Raw genomic sequence first — 18630 nt, forward strand, 5'->3', positions numbered from 1 at the left:
CCGACTCCCATGCCCATATGCAGCAAGACCTGGACAACATTTGGCTTGGCTGAAGTAGCAAGTAACATTCATGTGACACAAGTGTCAGGCAACGGCCATCTACATCAAGAGAGAATCAACCATCTCGCCTTGACAATCAACACCATTACCAAAGCTGAATCTCCCACCATCAACATCCCGAGGGATACCATTGACAAGAAACTTAACTGATCAGCCATAGCTAGACACTTATCAGCCTGGGCCTGAATGGTGTGCAGGTCTTGCTACATATGGGCACAGATTGCTTCAGAGGCTGAAGAGTCATGAATGACGCTGAACTGTTCACTAATGATTGCACATCACCAATTCTGATCTGACAATGTGGAATGATCATTGTGACGATTGGAGGATTTTAGGAATATCGGCTTCTAAATATTGGGACAAGTCAAGGGTTAAACCCTGGCTGCAGTGGTCATGTTTTTAAAAAGGATTTTGTTTTGCTTCAAGGACATAACAGGTGAAATTGACCGGAAGAACGTGGATTGACTGGGTAAGTCTCTGGGGAGATAATGTGTTTTTGCAGCCTGAAGTGGTCATGGGCTGGATTCTCCGTTTCAGCGGCGAAGTGCCGGCACCAGCGGAGCATGTGTGGTCTTTTATAACCGAAAAGTCAGCGTGAAACCCGCACTGATTCTGGCACCAGTGAGTGCAGCAGCTCCAACTCAAACTCCCGCCTCCTGCGTCAAAAACGACTGGAAAATGGCTGAGTCCCAAGCCGTGCATGCTCACGGCTGACGAACTGCAGCAGTCGCGCCATACAACATGGCGGCAGCCGTGCATGAACCCAACCTGTCATCCGCGACCCACAGACCACACGTGTCCCGCGTGTCAGGAACGTCGCCCATCGGGGGGGGGAGCATCATGGGTGGACCGGCCGATGACGCGGCAACGCCGTTGAAACAGCGCGTGTTGCAATGATGTCAATTTGGAGGGGATAGAGCATGGCGAATAGGCGTCAATCCGGCGCCGGCTCCAATTTCGGCACGAAGATCCATTTTCTGCCCGATAGCCGAACGCGATTTCGGCGTAGAGCTACAGAGAATGCCGCCCCATTTGTTTTTCAGCTTGGGGAGGTGAGGTCATTTCTGGGTGAGACCAGAAAGGCAGTGAGTTTGGAGAAGCTTTGAGAGAGTGAGAGGAGCTGAATTCTGATCTGCCTGATCCTGAGTCCACAATTCTTTCCCAGTAGGATAGTTTAAAAAAAAGTAATATTATTTTAAAGCAGAGCAGTCTTGTCTGAAAACAAGGAACAGGCTGAAATAACCTAGTTGGAGCAACTATTTGAAGACATTAAGCCAGATTCTGCAGGTGTTCTAATCGGGCCAAACTCTGTTCTGCAAAGCAAGTATTACTCTATGTCTTACTGATTTTTAAGCTGGATGAGAGATGTATGTTTTTTTTCTTGTTGGGAAATTTTATAGTAGTGTTAAGGAGTAATTGTGAGATGGTCTTTGCGGGTTAAAAACTTGAATATTGTATTCATAATAAAGTTTTGTTTTAGAAATACCAAAGCCCTATATTTTCATGCAATCATTCTTGGAGCGAATCATTCTTTCCGCACAATCTTAAAATAAATTAAAATACTGGGATTTCTGCCCAGTTTCCTAGCCACTGTTGGAGTCATGTCTGGGATCGTGATGTCATTGATGAATCAGCTTAAGATGGTTGGGACTACGACATTACCATGAGGAACTCCTGCAGCAATGTCGTGAGACTGAGATGATTGACCACCAACACCCACAACCATTTTCCTTTGTGCTAGGTATGACTCCAACCAGTGGAGAATGTTACCCCGACTTACAATGACACCAGTTTTGCTGGGCTCCTTGATGCCACATTCCATTAAATGCTGCTTGATGTCAAGAGTACTCTTACCTCACCTCTGGAGTTCAGCTCTTTGGTCCAAGTTTGAACCAAAGATTTAATGAGGTCAGAAGCTGAGTGGCCTTTACCAAACCCAATCTGAATGTTAGTGAGAAGGTTATTGAGGAACCTTTCCATAACTTTGTTGATGATAGAGAGTAGACTGAGGGGTGGCAATGGACTGGATTGGATTTGTCCTTCTTTTTGTTGACAGGACATAACTGGACAAATTTTCACTTTGCTGGGTGGATGGCAGTGCTGGAACGATACTGGAACAGCTTGGCTCGGGGTGTGGTTAATTCTGTAGCACAAGTCTCCAGTCCAAGGACTTGTTTGCATCTAATTTGAACAAAACTACTCAAATTAGGGTTTTCTGTGTCCCCTATCACTTCCAGCAAAAGATCCCAGAAGTGAAGCAGTACGTAAAGAGCAGATGGAGCTGTTCCCCAACTGATTCTCTTCTGCTGAAGTTACATAGGGAGCTGGGAAAGTTCCAGTGGAATACTCTGTGTACTGATTTTATCACCCTAAAATAACACTTTGTGTGTCATATTATTTTCTTTTTCAGGTGTCTTTTCATTTTTCCTCTCTTTGAAGACAATGGGCAGGATTCTCCCGCTACTGGCCGCCGGCGCCAAGAGCGGCGCAAACCACTCCGGCGTCGGACCGACCGGAAGATGCGGAATCCTCTGCACTTCTGGGGGCTAGGCTGGCGCCGGAGGGATTGGTGCCACCAACCGACACCGAAGGGCCGAAACGAGTTGGCGCATGCGCAGTACCACCGGCGTGGTTCCGCGTTTGCGCAGACCTGCCGACGTGTTTCCTGCTCATGCGCAATGGGGGGCGTCTTCTGGCCTACAAGCCAGATCCTGCAGTGATAGACTATTTCCATTTCACGCTGGTGGGACTGGCCAGGAAACGACGGCCGCTCGGCCCATCGGGGCCCGGAGAATTGCTGGGGGTGTCGCTGCCAATGGCCCCTGATCGGCGCGGCATAAACCCCGCCCCGCCCAAAAACCAGCGGCGGAGAATACGGCAGCTTCTGTTGGAGTGGCGGGGCAGGATTTGCGCTGCTTCCCGGGGATTCTCCGTCCCGGCGGGGGGTCGGAGAATCCCACTCAATGATTCTGTAATATCTATGTTACACAGCTCCTTTCACTTTTCCATTTCTTTAAATGTAGGTGCAGCGAATGTCAGCATAATTGAGGCCAATATACAGATCCTTCATGGACAGTTGATGCATCATGACAAATATTTATTTAAAAAAAAATTTAGAGTATTCAATTAAATTTTTCCAATTAAGGGGCAATTTAGCATGACCAATCCACCTACCCTACACATCTTTGGGTTGTGGGGGCAAAACCCACGCAAACACGGGGAGAATGTGAAAACTCCTGCACAGACAGTGACCCAGAGCTGGGATCGAACCTGAGACCTCGGCACCGTGAGGCAGCAGTGCTAACCACTGCACCACTATGCTGCCCTATGACAAATACTTATTTAACATTTCTGATTTGCATGTGGTATAACCTGTCTAACCTGTCAATGCCAATTCTATTGAAATGAATGTGATAACTTATGCCTTCAAAACTATTTATTTATTCTTTTCACAGATAAAAGGTTTCTCCTTTTGAACTATTATTGAAATCAATTTCTTCTGTTGAAAGTCACCAAGTCCCTGAGGACCATAGGCTGCTCTCCACTTTTGAGAGAGAACTGAACTGGTGGTGATTTAACCTGAGGGTCACCCCAACTGAGGAGAGCGGAAAGTTGAGAAAGGTGACCTCAGCTGGTACGGGAATTGAACCCATGCTGTTGGTGTCGCTTCGCATCACGAACCAGCCATCCAGCCAACTGAGCAAACCGACCCCCACTTTCTTCTACTACACTTTGCCCGATTACTGGGGAACATATTTACACATCAGGAATCCAACAATGGCACCAAAATATTAGACCTTAATGGTGAACCCACCAGTACAGATACAAAAAAAGGCGATAGTTTCCTGAGCATCACTGGAGAAGTCTCCAGATGTGCCATCGAAAATTATGATCTGAATTAAGACAATTGTTGAGTGGCTCAGTCCAAAAAATGAGAAGCCAGACCTCATTTGCCAGACCTCCGGCTACCACTTTCAGGATTTCTGGGCAGAAGTGCAGGCGGACGCTGAATTTGCCCACCAATATTTTTTTTCAAATAAAATTTAAATGATGAATATATGTAATTTGAATTGTTTCTAACCATTCTTGCTTTAGAAATGCTCGACAGCTTGACATCTGGAATGCTATTGTATCTGTGGTGATTATCAATATTAAAACTATAAAGGACCATTCAAAATGTAAAGAGCTGTGATCGATGAACTTTTAAAGGAAAGAAAAGACTGTTCAAACAAGATAGGTGACAAGGTGCAACGAGAAACACTATTGGTGGTCCACCACTATTATTGCAATTAGTTGAACCATGGTGGATCTATCAAGTTTAGGACAGACTGAGAGGGGTAGTCAGAAATGCTCCATTGGCTGGTCAGCTGGTTTGTGATGCAGAGCAAAGCCAACAGTGTAGGTTCAATTCTCATACCAGCTGAGATTATTCATGAATGCCCACCTTCTCAACCTTACTCCTCACCTGAGATGTGGTCACCTTCATGTTAAATCACCGCTAGTCAGCTCTCCCCTCCAAAGGGGAAAGTAGCCTATGGTCATCTGGGACTATGGTAACTTTACTTTCTACTTTACTGTAGATTAGATTCCTGATGAGCCAACATACAGGGCAATATCTTCAGCTAAATAACAGGTCTTCTTGAGATAACAACAATACTGACGACCTGATATTATTGACACTGGTGTCAAGTCACAAATGTATGAAGTAAATATGACATGAAGTTCACCAGTTTTTAACCAATTCAGTGGCTAAAACATTGCAGAGCAGCAGACACCATGATATCCAACTGGACAGAATAAGGCTGCATCAGCAGGTTGTCTAAAAAATGAACTTTAGGAGGGATGACACGACAAGAATTGTGGTTGTATATTTTCATATGAACAAGAATTAAAAATGTTCAATTAGGATTGAAATTGATCTTTAACAAACAATTTAGTACCTGTGAGGCTGATTCTGGTAATAGATGGTTGACTTGTTGCTGGGGATCTCCTATTGGAGGAGAGAAAAAGAACAAATCAACTTACCTTCATACATCAATGCAGTAGAGTAACGTGGCAGCATCATTGATAGGTACAAAATGTGTTCAAATCATAAGCAAGTCAGAAAGGTCAAATTAGCTTTGTTACAAAACAATTATAATGGCCAAAATATTCCGTCCTCATTGGTGGCTGGGATTTGCTGGTGCCACTGAAAGTAAATGCAACTTTGGCTGGAATGCCAAAATTTCTGTACTTGCTTGCAATGGGTCCTGCCACAGACCAGAGAATCCCGCTCAATACATTTATTTTCTAAATCAGTTCATGAACATTTTGCTCGTCTTTTTCATTCTCATTCTGTATTTTTGAAGAAATGGGCCACAGTACTGGACAACAGAACACTTTTCAATATTAGCAATGCAGTGTGACTTCAAAACACTTGCAGGTACAATGTGTACATGGAAAATAAAAGCTCTCAATACATTACCAACAAAATGATTTAACTCCACCTGTAGTTGTATAGCTATTTTTTTCATTTCTTGCACCTTTGTGATTCTGAATGAGGTTGCCAAGAGGTTCACTCTGAACTGCTTGGTTGTACTCAAGCTCATTTCACATGCAACCTTACAGTTGGCAAACAGAGAAGACTTGTGGTAAACCACTGTTGCACCTATATTAGGTGATGTATGGTAGGACCTGTACTACAGGTACGTTGGTAGTCCCTGCCTGCTGGCTCCGCCCAGTAGGCGGAGTATAAATGTGTGTGTCCTCCATGCTGCAGCCATTTTGCCAGCTGCTGTGGGAGGCCACACATCTTAGAGCAATAAAACCTCAGTTGTATCCAACTCTTGTCTTTGTGCAATTGATCGTGCATCAAGACTTTCATCCTCTTGTCCTTGGCTAGATTTAGAATCAAGGGCTGGGATGCTGATCCCAGGAGAAGTGTTCCAGCAGGTTAGGATTTCTGTGTTCCCCTCTGACACCAGTGCTATCCAAATCCCAGTTTACCGTGTGTAATGACTTAGGTCAGGCCTTTGAGATTGGCCAATTAGAATTTCTGTGTATATAATAGGGAATGTCAGATCCTCTGCACTCTTGGTGTAGACAGCAGACTGAATGGTCATGGTTGTTCATCTGTTGGGTTTGTAAATAAAAGGAATTCTGGTGACAGAACGTCAGCCTTCGTGGACTTATTATAGTGGCGACGAGGAAAATGGAACGACCCGAAGAAACCAGCTCGTCAGCAGCTGCCGCATATTGAGGGTAAGCCACTGACAGGCAAAATGTCTTTATCTGGAAAGTTGGACTCTTTTGACCGTGCAGTGGAAGACTGGGCCCAATATGTAGAGTGGATGAAGTACTTCTTTAGAGCAAACAATATAATTTTGGGTGAAAAGCAATGGGTCAATGTGCTGACCGCATGTGGGCCAGCAGCCTTTGCCATTATGCGTAGTCTCACTTTTCCGGAGGCACCAGACATGAAAACTTTCCAGGACTTGACGGACGTAGTAAAAGAGTGCTATGACCCTAAGCCACCTCTGATCCTGCGAAGGTACCGGTTTTACTCAGCATTCCGATACACTGGGAGTCAGTTACAAACTTTTTAACAAGATAAAGGCGATTAGCAGAGGCTTGCGAATTCGGCCTGACGCTAAATGAGATGCTCTGAGACCGTTTGGTATGTGGAATAAATAATTTAGCAATACAGAAACGTCTGTTACCAGAGGGCGAGCTGGATTGCAAACAAGCATTGCAGCTGGCTTTGTCCTTAGAAAAAGCAGCAAGCGGAGTGCATGAGTTACAGGGTACTCCAATGGAGGTAGACGCCCAGACCAGTGAAACTGAGTTAAGGGACTACCTCTGGGGGATAGGCAACTGCATAGCCACCCTCAGGAATAACATGGATACAAAGTTAACCAGGCCCACTCGCAGAAGCCCTCCCAAGCAAGGGAAAATTAGGTCCAGACAGATGGCAGCCCCTGCAACATTTCGCCCAGCAAAATACTGTAGTTGTTGCCAGATATCAGAGACAGAAAGGAGAAATAGAAGCCCAAAACCATCATCTTGGAGAAGGTCACATAGGCCAGGGTACAGGCGAATGCATATTCTAGAAGCCCCACCTACCACTGATGAGGAACAACTAAACCAAAACCATTAAATTATCCATAAGGTTGAATGGACGTCCCACACTGATGGAAGTCGACACTGGAGCAGCCCTATCAGTGATAGGGGAAACAGTATTCAGTAAAATTTGCACTGGACTCTATCTCTTATTCCTAACCAGGACATACACAGGGGAACCACTGAGAGTGTTGGGCACAACGCATGTAACTGTGGCTTATGGAGAGCAACTGGTTAGGCTGCCTTTAATGGTAGTGAAAGGTGTGGGGCCAAGTTTATTGGGACAAAACTGGCTAAAAGAGATCCAGCTGGACTGAGTTAACATTTTCCAGCTGGAAAATGGCCATCTGAGCGAACCCCTGTGTAAATACCCAGAGGTTTTTGGAGAAGGGCTCGGAACAATAAAGGGAGAAAAAGCGACATTGCATGTAGATCCCGAGGCAGTCCCAAAATTCTACAAGGCCCGACCCAGTACCCTTCGCATTAAGGCAGAAAGTCGATATGGAAATAAAACGACTAGACCGTGAGGGAGTAATAAAACCGGTCCAGTTTGCAGGCGGCACGCGTGGTGCCTATCCTTAAGCCGGACGGCTCGGTCTGCCTTTGTGGAAACTTCAAACATACGATTAATCGCTACTCACACCTGGACAAATACCCAATTCCCCGGATTGAGGATTTGTGTGCAAAGCTGGCTGGAGGACTCCTATTCTCAAAGCTGGAAACGAGCCACGTATATCTACACCTGAAGCTGGACGAAGAGTCCCAAAAATTCTCAACGATAAACACCTTGAAGGGCCTTTCTCAGTACACAAGATTACTCTGCGAGGTATCGTCAGCTTGTGCAATATTCCAGAGGACAATGGAGGATATATTGCAAGAGCTACCCCAAGTAACCATTTACCTAGATGACATCCTCATTACAGGAAAAACAAAGGCAGAACAACTGCGGAGCCTGGAGGAAGTCCTCAGGAGGTTTTCAGCAGCAGGCGTGCGCCCAAAGAGAGAGAAATGTGTTTTAGAACCTCAAGTAACCTATCTGGGGTACAAAGCTGAAAATTCAGGGCTACACCCTTTGGAGGATCGGATGAGGGCAATTAAAGATGCCCCGATCCCCGCCACTATCCAGGAGTTAAGGGGCGCGATTCTCCAACCTCCACGCCGGGTGGGAGATCGCGGGAGTGCCGGGCGAATCACGCCACGCCACCCCGGTCGAGCGGTGTTTCTCCTGCCCGGATGGGCCAAGCGGCCTGCCTAATCCGACCGGTTCACGCCAGCGCCGACCACACCTGGTCGCTGCCGGCGTGAACAGCACACGACCGCTAGGTGTGGAGCCTGTGGGGGGTGGAGGGAGAATCGAGCACCAGGGGGGTGCTCAGGAGGAGTCTGGCCCGCGATCGGTGCCCACCGATCATCGGGCCGACGTCTCTGAAAGACGCACTCTTTTTCCTCCGCCGCCCCGCAAGATCAATCCTCCATGTCTTGTGGGGCAGCGGAGGGGAAGACGGCAACCACACATGCGCGGGTTGGCACTGGCCAACCTACGCATGCGCAGGTGGCGTCATTTAGGCACCGCCGGCTGCGTCATTCAGGTGGCGCTGCTTTGACGCAAGTGTCAAGGCCCGGCGCGCGAGATCAGATCGTTTTCGGGGTACACTGCGATTCCCTTCGCCAGCAGCTCCTGAAAGTCAAGCAGCTGACCCTCACCATCGCTATCAAGACGTGCGTTGTCCATGAACATTCTAACAATCGGTACTCCCACATCAGGGCGGCAGAGACTGTGAAGCTAGCCTACTAAAGGCGGAACGAGTGCAGGCCATCGCACAGATGCAGGGCCTAAGCATCGACGAGAGTGGCCACTTTGTGCACTTTTCCCGGGCCCCTGCGCATGCGCGCCATGACCGAGGGAACGACGAGACTGACGATCCGACTGCACAGGTGCGTACGTCGATTGACCGCACTGCGCATGCGCGATGGGGCACGGAACGCGCTGATGTTGGCGTCATGATGTGTCCGAATTGTGGCTCTGCCCATTTAAAGCAGCAATGTCTGGCAAAAGGACGCCGGTGTCTACAGTATGGCAAGCTTGGCCACTACGCAGCCCTTTGCAGATCTGCTCCACCGCTCAGCAGCCAGCGATCCCAGCCACAGCGCAGGAGTGTCCGTTCCATACAGCAAGGCATGCCAGATTTCGATCCCGACAGCCCAACAGACCCTGATGCTGAGTGCCTCAAGTCCCCATACCGGGTGGGCATCACAACAAAGCATGCACTGCCTTTCACCAAGATAGCAAAGCACCTCTCGATCCTCAGCGTGGATCCCGACGATGAGTGGTGTGCTGTCCTCACAGTTAACAAGGCTTTCCTCCGGTTCAAACTGGATACCGGCGCATGGGCGAACCTCATCTCAAAATCCGATCTCGACACCATCCACGTCAGACCAAGTATTCTTCCACCGGCCTGTCAGCTCCTTGACTACAATTAGCAATGTTATAGCTGCCAGTGGCTCGTGTCAACTAGAGGTGTCCAATAAGGTGATCAAGGTGACGCTGCGGTTTGAAATCGTCGGACCTGACAGAGCATCCCTGCTCGGTGTTCGGGCCTGCAAGCTCCTGAACCTGGTTCAGTGAGTCCACACCATGTCATCATCACTGGTGGCGGCCTCACCTCATGAAAACTTCCAAGCTGATATAGAGGACATCATCACGCAGTACCACAATATATTCGATGGAATGGGCATGCTCCCGTACCGATACAAAATCCTGCTCAAGCTGAACGCCACCCCTGTAATTCATGCCGCCGGGTGCCGGCACCCCTCAAGGATCGTCTGAAGCAGCAATTACAGGACCTCCAAGATCAGAGCATCATATCAAAGGTCACAGAGCCCACAGACTGGGTCAGCTCCATGGTCTGCGTCAAGAAGCCATCAGGGGAGCTTCGGATCTGCATTGACCCCAAGGATCTAAACCGCAACATCATGCGGGAGCATTACCCGATACCAAAACGTGAAGAGGTGACCAATGAGATGGCTCATGCCAAATTCTTTACGAAGCTGGATGCCTCCAAGGGTTTTTGGCAAATACAGCTGGACGTGTCCAGTCGCAAGCTGTGCACATTCAATACACCGTTCGGCCGCTACTGTTACAACCGGATGCCTTTTGGCATCATCTCTGCCTCAGAGGTATTTCATTGCATCATGGAACAGACGATGGAGGGCATCGAGGGAGTGCGAGTGTATGTTGACGATGTCATTATCTGGTCCACAACTCCTCAAGAACACATCGATCGCCTCAAGCAGGTATTCCGCAGAATCCATGAGCATGGTCTCCAACTCAACAGGGCCAAGTGCTCGTTTGGTCAATCAGAAATCCAATTCCTTGGTGACCACATCTCGCAGCAGGGCATGCGGCCAGATGCCGGCAAGGTCTCGGCGATCAACACCATGAAGACCCCGGAGGACAAGAAGGCGGTCCTCCGCTTTCTCGGGATGGTCAACTTCCTCGGGAAGTTCATTCCTAATATGGCATCCCACACCATGGCCCTCCGCCATCTCGTCAAGAAGTCGACGGAATTCCAGTGGCTGCCCGCGCATGAAGAGGAATAGCGTGAGCTGAAAGCGAAGCTCACCACAGCCCCGGTTCTGGAGTTCTTCGACCCAACCAAGGAAACCAAGATATCCACTGATGCAAGCCAGGATGGCATTGGGGCGGTGCTCCTCCAACAAGATGACTCCTCGTCCTGGGCTCCAGTGGCGTATGGCTCCAGAGCCATGACGCCCACTGAGCAATGGTATGCTCAGATTGAGAAGGGCCTCCTAACGGGAATAGTCAAGTTTCACGACTATGTTTATGGCCTGCTAAAATTCACGGTAGCGACGGACCACAGGCCTCTAGTCCACATTATCCAGAAGGATTTAAATGACATGACGCCTCGGTTACAGCGAATTCTTCTTAAGCTACGCCGCTACGACTTGGAACCTGTCTACACGCCAGGCAAAGAGCTAATTGTTGCAGATGCCCTATCCAGATCCATTATCACACCGTGTGAACAAACTGACTTCACCTGCCACATAGAAGCGCAAGTGCAATTGTGTGTCACCAACCTTCCGGCCTCTGATGAGCGGGTGGTCCAAATTTGTGAGGAAACGGCGAAGGATCCTCTGCTACAGCGAGTGATGCAGCACCTTACCAATGGCTGGCAGAAGGGACAATGTCCCCATTCTACAACGTAAAGGACAACCTGGCGGTGGTGGAATGCATCCTCCTGAAGCTCGACAGGTTCGTAATTCCTCAGAGCATGCGAGCTATGGTGCTCGGCCAACTCCATGAGGTTCACCTTGTGGTCGAGAAATGCCGTCGCAGAGCTCGGGAGGCGGTCTATTGGCCGGGCATCAGCCAGGACGTTGCCAACACAGTCTTCAACTGCCCTACATGTCAAACATTTCAGCCAGCTCAACCCAAAGAAACGTTGCAGCAACATGAGATAGTGACCTCTCCGTGGTCCAAAGTCGGTGTCGACCTTTTCCACGCCAAGTGACTACGTCCTCCTGGTCGAGTACTTCTCCAGTTACCCAGAAGTGGTGAAACTGTCCGACGTCATGTCGTAGGCGGTGATCAAAGCCTGCAAAGAAACGTTCGCCAGGCATGGGATACCGCTCACAGTATTGAGTGACAACGGTCCCTGTTTTTACAGCCAGGAATGGTCTGATTTTTCACAGTCCTACAACTTCCATCACGTTACCTCCAGCCCCCACTACCCACAGTCAACGGGAAGGCCGAGAAAGGGGTCCATATTGTTAAGCGGTTGCTGTGCAAGGCTACAGACTCAGGCTCCGACTTCAACCTGGCACTGCTGGCATACAGGGCAACCCCACTGTCCACTGGGTTGTCTCCAGCGCAGATGCTCATGAATCGCACTCTGAGGACCACAGTTCCAGCCATCCATGTTCCAGACCTTGACCACCTCACGGTCGTACAGAAAATGCAGCAGTCTCGGGCCCAATAGAAGGCCACATATGATGCTCATACGGATCTACCCGAACTGGTCCCAACTGATCATGTTCGTGTACAGTTGCCTGAGGGCGGCTGGTCAGCCACAGCTGTGGTGATCAAGCAAGTGGCCCCAAGATCGTTCCTTGTCCGCATGGCTGATGGCTCCCTGCTACGGCGCAACAGACGGGCACTGCGAAGAGTTCCACACCAGCCACCTGACCGAAGTGCCCCGCCGCCCACAATGCTTCCTCCGGATGTACCCTACCACGAGGCCACCGATCTACCAGCAATCCTGCTGGCCCCCGCGACCACCGCGATGACAGCAATCCCGCCTATCCAAGTGCAGGCGGCCCCTGATCCACCCCTGCGGCGGTCAACAAGAATTCGTCGCCCACCACAAAGACTAAATCTATAGACTGAACTTTTATACCTCATCATTTTGACCTCTGTAAATAACGTTTCATCTGCCATATATGTGCACTATCGGCACCTTCCTCTGTATATACGTTCATTTTGACACATTTTGTATATAGCCAGGCACATATACATATACATACGCACACGCACCTTAATATTTATTATCTAAAAAAAAAGTGGGTAGCTGTCATAATATACATCCATGTATATAATGGAGTGCAGACAGGCAGTGATTGACACACAGGATGACCAGTAAGCACACAGCACAGAGCAGCCAATCACCAGACAGGACACTACCACTATAAAGCCAGAGGGCACTAGGTTTCCCGCTCTCTCTGGAGCCACTGAGCTCCACTGAGACAGTCAGAGTCCATGAGCTAGCCAGTGCAAACGCCATGCGGTAGCTAATAAGTCTGGTCAGGCTAGTACTAGGTCTCCAGTCAATTCAGTATAGTGTCAACCCACAGCTGAGCATGTATATTAGTTAATACGTTGAATAAAATCGTGTTGGATCTTCTCCAGTGTTAGAAGTCTGTCTCTCGCTCCACTGCATCAAGTGCAGTCCATGTCGACCCAACCTGCCTAACACATCAAACAGCACTTGGAAGAAGAACTGAAGGTAGCAAGGGCATGGAATGTACTCAATATGGAAAATGCTAATCATCAAGAGTGGTTCAGTCGCACCACCAGTAGCTGGCCAAGCTCTGAAGGATATATCTACCAGGCTGGGCCTGTGGCATTGGCAAGAATCCGAACAAAAGGGAAACCTAATTGACTTCATCCTCACCAATCTACCTATCACAAGTATATCAGTCCATGACATTATTGGTACGAATCACCACCACCACATTGTCCTTGCAGGAAACATAGTTCCTTCAAGACACTGATTATACCCTCAATCATGTTGTGCTGCCCTACAACCATGCTAAATAGAATAGGCTCAGAACTGAGCTAGCAACTCAAAACTGAGAATCCATAACGCACATTGGGTCATTAGCAACAGCAGAATTGTATTCAATCACAATACTATTCCTCATGGTCCAGCATATCCATCCGTTTACCATTGTTGTCAAGCCAGGGGATTAACCTGGATTCAATAAAGAGTGAAGCAGAGCACGTCAGGAGAAGTACCAGACACATCTAAAAATATGAAGTATTAACAGGACTACACCTGAGAGGGACCAGCATGTGATAGGCAGAAAAGACAATCCCACAACCAATGGATCAGATCTAAGATTAGCATGCCCTTCCAAATCTAATCAATTAAAAACTAACAAATTTGTCCTCAATGATGACAGCCAAGTACACCAGTGCAAAAGACAAGCCTGAAGTATTTGCAACCACCTTAAGCAAGGAGTGCCACATGGATGATTCAACCCAGCCTACTCTTGAGGTCTCAGCATCATATGTGCCAGCCGTCAGCCAAATAGATTCACTTAATGTAATATAAGAAATGGCTGAAGGCCCTGACAGTATCCTTGCACTAATGCCAAAGATCTGTGCTCCAGAATTGGTTGCACCTTGGACCAAACTATTCCAGTACAGGTACATTACTGGGATCTTCCTGAAAATGTGGAAAATTGTCCAGGTCCTGTCTACAAGAGGCAGGACAAAAACAATCAGGCCAATTATTGCCCAATCAGTCTTCTCCCCATCATTATCAAAGTGATGGATGATGCTGTCTACAATGATATCAAGTGGCATTGTCGGCAATAACCTGCTCGCAGATGCTCAGTTTAGGTTTTGCCAATGTCACTGAGTCCTGACCTCACTGGTCCAAACATAGATATAAGAACTGGACTCCAGAGATGTGAGAGTGACTCCCTTGACACCAAGGCAGCATTTGACCAAGTGTAGCATCAAGGAGCCCAGCAAAATTGGAGTGAGTGGAAAAACTCCAAACTGGTTGCAATTATACCCAGGACAAAAGATTATCGCCATAAGATTTTCTCAGTGTCCAATAATAAGTGTCCGATAATAAGGCGAAAGGTTAATATATTTGTTAATATAATATATTTGCTAATGATTCTACTGGGTTCAGTGCCATTTGTGACTCCTCAGACACTGAGGCAGTCCATGCTCACATGGAGCTGGACAACATTCAAGTTTGGGCTGATAAGTGCAAAGTAATATTACTGCCAAGCACGTTTCTTCCTGTCAATGTCTTATAGTCTGGATGACTCAAATCGTTAGCTCCCTTTTCTCTCCACAGAGACCAAGATATTGTTCAGAAGGATTCAAGGAGGAGTAAACAAAATACTCTGAGTTGGAAACAATCAAAGTAACTAGATTTAAAGTGGGACAGGAGACTTCAGAGGTAAATAAAACATCTGAAGACATTTTACTACAGTCTGGGAATTGACAGTTGAAGCAATTATGAGCAGTTTGCACAGCAGTCAAGACAAAGAAATCCTGGTTGGTGTGAAATCTTGGACTGATTTGTCTGGTAAAAGTAGAGCGGAAGCTTTGTTTGAAAGTGCCATTTCTAATGGATTTCGGAATACAAACCGTCAGGGAAAGCATAATTATGAGAAAAGATTTGAAAGCATGTTTTTGGAAGTTTGGAAGCTCTCGCATTACAATCAACTGGGGGATTCTGAGGAGACATCCACAAACATTCACTTGGGTTCAGAGTGGAAAGTGTATTTTCCCACTGTCACCTTGTGTGCTTAAAAGGGACCTTGTGTTCATGACATCACTGTAGATTAAGAAATATTTTATAATTATGTCAATTCTAAAATACGTGTGTAATTGTTAAGATAAAGGGGTGGGGGTAAAGGAGTATTGTATTATCAATCAATTTTTTCATGTTTAATGAATGTTCTTTCTTGTTGCTAAAACTAATTAGTGATCCCATGCCTCTATTCCTCTGGGTTTTATGTAAAAAAAACTTTACCATAGAATTTCCAGTGCAGAAGGAGGCCATTCGGCTATTCAAGTCTGCACCGGCCCTTGGAAAGAGCACCCTACCCAAGCCCATATCTCCACCCTATCCCCGCAACCCAGTCACCCCACCTAACCCTTTTGGACACTAAGGGCAATTTGGCATGGCCAATCCACCTAACCTGCACATCTTTGGACTGTGGGAGGAAACCGGAGCACCCGGAGGAAACCCACGCACACACGGGGAGAACGTGCAGACTCTGCGCAGACAGTGACCCAAGCCAGGAATCGAAACTGGGACCCTGGAGCTGTGAAGCAAATGTGCTAACCACTATGCTACCGTGCTGCCGTGTTATGATATGGCCTTTTGAGCCAGGATTCCATTCTGGAATTTTTCCGTTCAGTTATAACATCAACTAAAATCGCAACAGTATGGCACTGAGCAGGAAATTGGAGCAGCATATAACAAGTGTACTGCAGTAATTAAGGGTGAATTTAATCTAAATATAGATTGGGCAAACCAAATTAACAATAATACTGTGGCAGATGAATTCCTGGAGTTTATGCGGGCAGCACGGTAGCATTGTGGGGCAGCACGGTAGCATTGTGGATAGCACAATCGCTTCACAGCTCCAGGGTCCCAGGTTCGATTCCGGCTTGGGTCACTGTCTGTGCGGAGTCTGCACATCCTCCCCGTGTGTGCGTGGGTTTCCTCCGGGTGCTCCGGTTTCCTCCCACAGTCCAAAGATGTGCAGGTTAGGTGGATTGGCCAATGAAAAATTGCTCTTAGTGTCTAAAATTGCCCTTAGTGTTGGGTGGGGTTACTGGGTTATGGGGTTACTGGGTTACGGGGATAGGGTGGATTTGTTGACCTTGGGTAGGGTGGACTTTCCAAGAGCCGCTGCAGACTCGATGGGCTGAATGGCCTCCTTCTGCACTGTAAATTCTATAAATTCTATGAAAAATACGAGGTGGTTGTTTAGATCAATATGTCGAGAAACCAGCTGAGGAACATGCCATCCTATCTTTGATGTTATGCAATGAGAAAGGGTTAATAAATAATCTTGATGTGCTGGGTCCTTTTGGGAACAGTAATGATAACTTGATGGAATTTTTCATTCGGATGGAAAGTAAAGAAGTCCAACCTGAAACTATGGTCCAAAATCTAAACAAAGGAAACTACAAAGATTTGAGCTGTGAGTTGGCTGACATAAATTGGGAAAAATTATTAAAACACATAGCAATGGATAGGCAATATCTAACATTTAAGGAATGATTGTATGCATTGTGACAGTTCTAAATTCTTTTCTGATGCAAAAACACAACAAGAAAAGCGGCCTTACCATGGCTAACAAAATAAATTTAAGGATAAGAGGATTCATATATAATTCCTCGAAAAAGTACCAAGCCTGAGGATTGAGAGCAGACCCATACTGGCTGTGGTCTCTCTCTCTTCTATTGCCTCTCCCAGGAGATGTGGCAGAGCATGAGGATGTAAGAAGAGTCTAGTCATGCTGCCCTACCCATTATAGTGTGAGAGGGAGGACTGTTGAACCAGCTGTTTTTTATCCTGCTTGTCATTTTCATATATTAGTAAATGTCAAATTGATGTCAAAGCATTTGTAAATAGAGCCAATTCCAATTTTGGCCAAGCAGCTTCTGACAATGAATGTCTTGGAGGTGCCAAATAACCAGCAAGCTATGGGTGGGGTGATTACTGGGGTTTGTGAGCGAGGACTAGAACCTCCAATACCACTGAGGTAATTATACTTTTCAGTTAATTTTGAGATGGGCAGCAAATTAAGGCTTATATCTATAATTTAGTTGCTGAGAATTTGACAAGCTATTAGCAAGCTGATAGTTCTCTGGGGAGTATTTGTACATTATTGATTTTAATTATTTAGCAGATGCTGTCTACTTGCCAGCAGCCTCGGGCGAGATTCTCCGCACTCCCGACGGTGCGGAGAATAGCGTGGCTCGTAAAATTTTACGGCCACGCTGTTCCGACGCCCTCCCGCTATTCTCCCCCCCCCCCACGCCCAACTCCCGACACGAATCGCTGCCGCCGTTTTTTTACGGCCGGCAGCGATTCTCAGCTGATAGATGGGCCGAGTTCCCAGCCCTTTACGGCTGTTTTTACGAACGGCAAACACACCTGGGGCGAAATTCTCCGACCCCACGCAGGGTCGGAGAATAGGCGGGAAGCGGCGTTATTTCCGCTCCCGCAGGTTTGGTAATTCTCCCGCCGGTCATAAACCGGCGTTGTGCAAATCCCGCCGGCAGCCTGTGAAAACAGCTGGCGCCGGCGGGATTTCATCTTTTAAAAAACTTACCTCAAATCTCCGGCCCGGATGGGCCGAAGTCCCGCCGCTGGGAGGCCTTCTCCCGCCGCCGAGGTTTAAACCACCTTGGTGGCGGCGGGCTCAGCGGCGCCAGCAGGCCCCCGGGGTCCTGGGGGGGCGGGGGGCGATCGGACCCGGGGGGGTGCCCCCACGGAGGCCTGGCCCGCGATCGGGGCCCCCCGCTCACTCTGCGGGGCAGTGCCGTGGGGGCACTCTTTCTCCATCCGCTCCGCCACGGCCTCCGCCATGGTGGACGCGGAGGAGAACCCCACATCGCGCATGCGCCGGCAGTGACGTCAGCGGCCAGCTGCCGCTGACGTCACTGCCGGCGCATGCGCCGACCGCCGAAAGCCTTTCGGCCAGCCCTGCTTCCGACGGCGCCGGGTGTTTGCGCCAGTCTTCTGGTGCAAACTGCTCCGGCGCGGGGCTGGCCCCCAAAGGTGGGGAGAATTCCCCACCTTTGGGGAGGCGCGACCCCTGAGTGGTTGGCGCCACTCCCCTACGCCGGCACCCTCCGTCACGCCGGGTAGGGGAGAATCCAGCCCCTGGTCTGGCCTTTCGTAAAAACGGTCGTAAACACTCGCATTTTTTAACCATGGCACCGATTGGCACGGCAGTACCACGGCCGTGCCAAGGGTGCCATGGGCCCGCAATCGGTGGGCACCGATCGCGGGCAGCGGGTCCGATTCCCGCGCACTATTTCTCCTTCCGCCGCCCCGCAGTATCTATTCGCGGGGCGGCTGAGGGGCAACCCGGCCCGCGCATGCGCGGGTTTCGCGCAAATGCACGATGACGTCATCCGCGCATGCGCGGGTTGGAGTCTTCCAATCCGCGCATGCGCGG

At 48.4% G+C, this 18630-nt stretch overlaps 1 protein-coding gene and 1 long non-coding RNA gene across 8 annotated transcripts in view; one reads left to right on the top strand and one right to left on the bottom strand.

Annotated features, from left to right (window-relative positions):
* Positions 1 to 4231, top strand: part of LOC119964676 — an 89992-nt gene extending 85761 nt beyond the window's left edge. Inside the window, exon 2 of the long non-coding RNA XR_005460345.1 lies at positions 3516 to 4231. This is a non-coding gene — a long non-coding RNA (uncharacterized LOC119964676). The remainder of the gene's footprint in view (positions 1 to 3515) is intronic.
* Positions 1 to 18630, bottom strand: part of pde4ba (phosphodiesterase 4B, cAMP-specific a) — a 1084249-nt gene that overhangs the window by 228353 nt on the left and 837266 nt on the right. For 6 of the 7 annotated variants that reach the window (XM_038794458.1, XM_038794461.1, XM_038794459.1 and 3 more), the window contains one exon: positions 5001 to 5050. The exons of the other annotated variant lie outside the window; for it this stretch is intronic. In XM_038794458.1, coding sequence (XP_038650386.1) covers positions 5001 to 5050 — 50 coding nt within the window. The remainder of the gene's footprint in view (positions 1 to 5000; positions 5051 to 18630) is intronic. 7 annotated transcript variants of the gene reach the window in all.

Source organism: Scyliorhinus canicula, chromosome 4 (assembly GCF_902713615.1).
Source record: "Scyliorhinus canicula chromosome 4, sScyCan1.1, whole genome shotgun sequence".
Classification (NCBI taxonomy): Eukaryota; Metazoa; Chordata; class Chondrichthyes; order Carcharhiniformes; family Scyliorhinidae; genus Scyliorhinus; species Scyliorhinus canicula.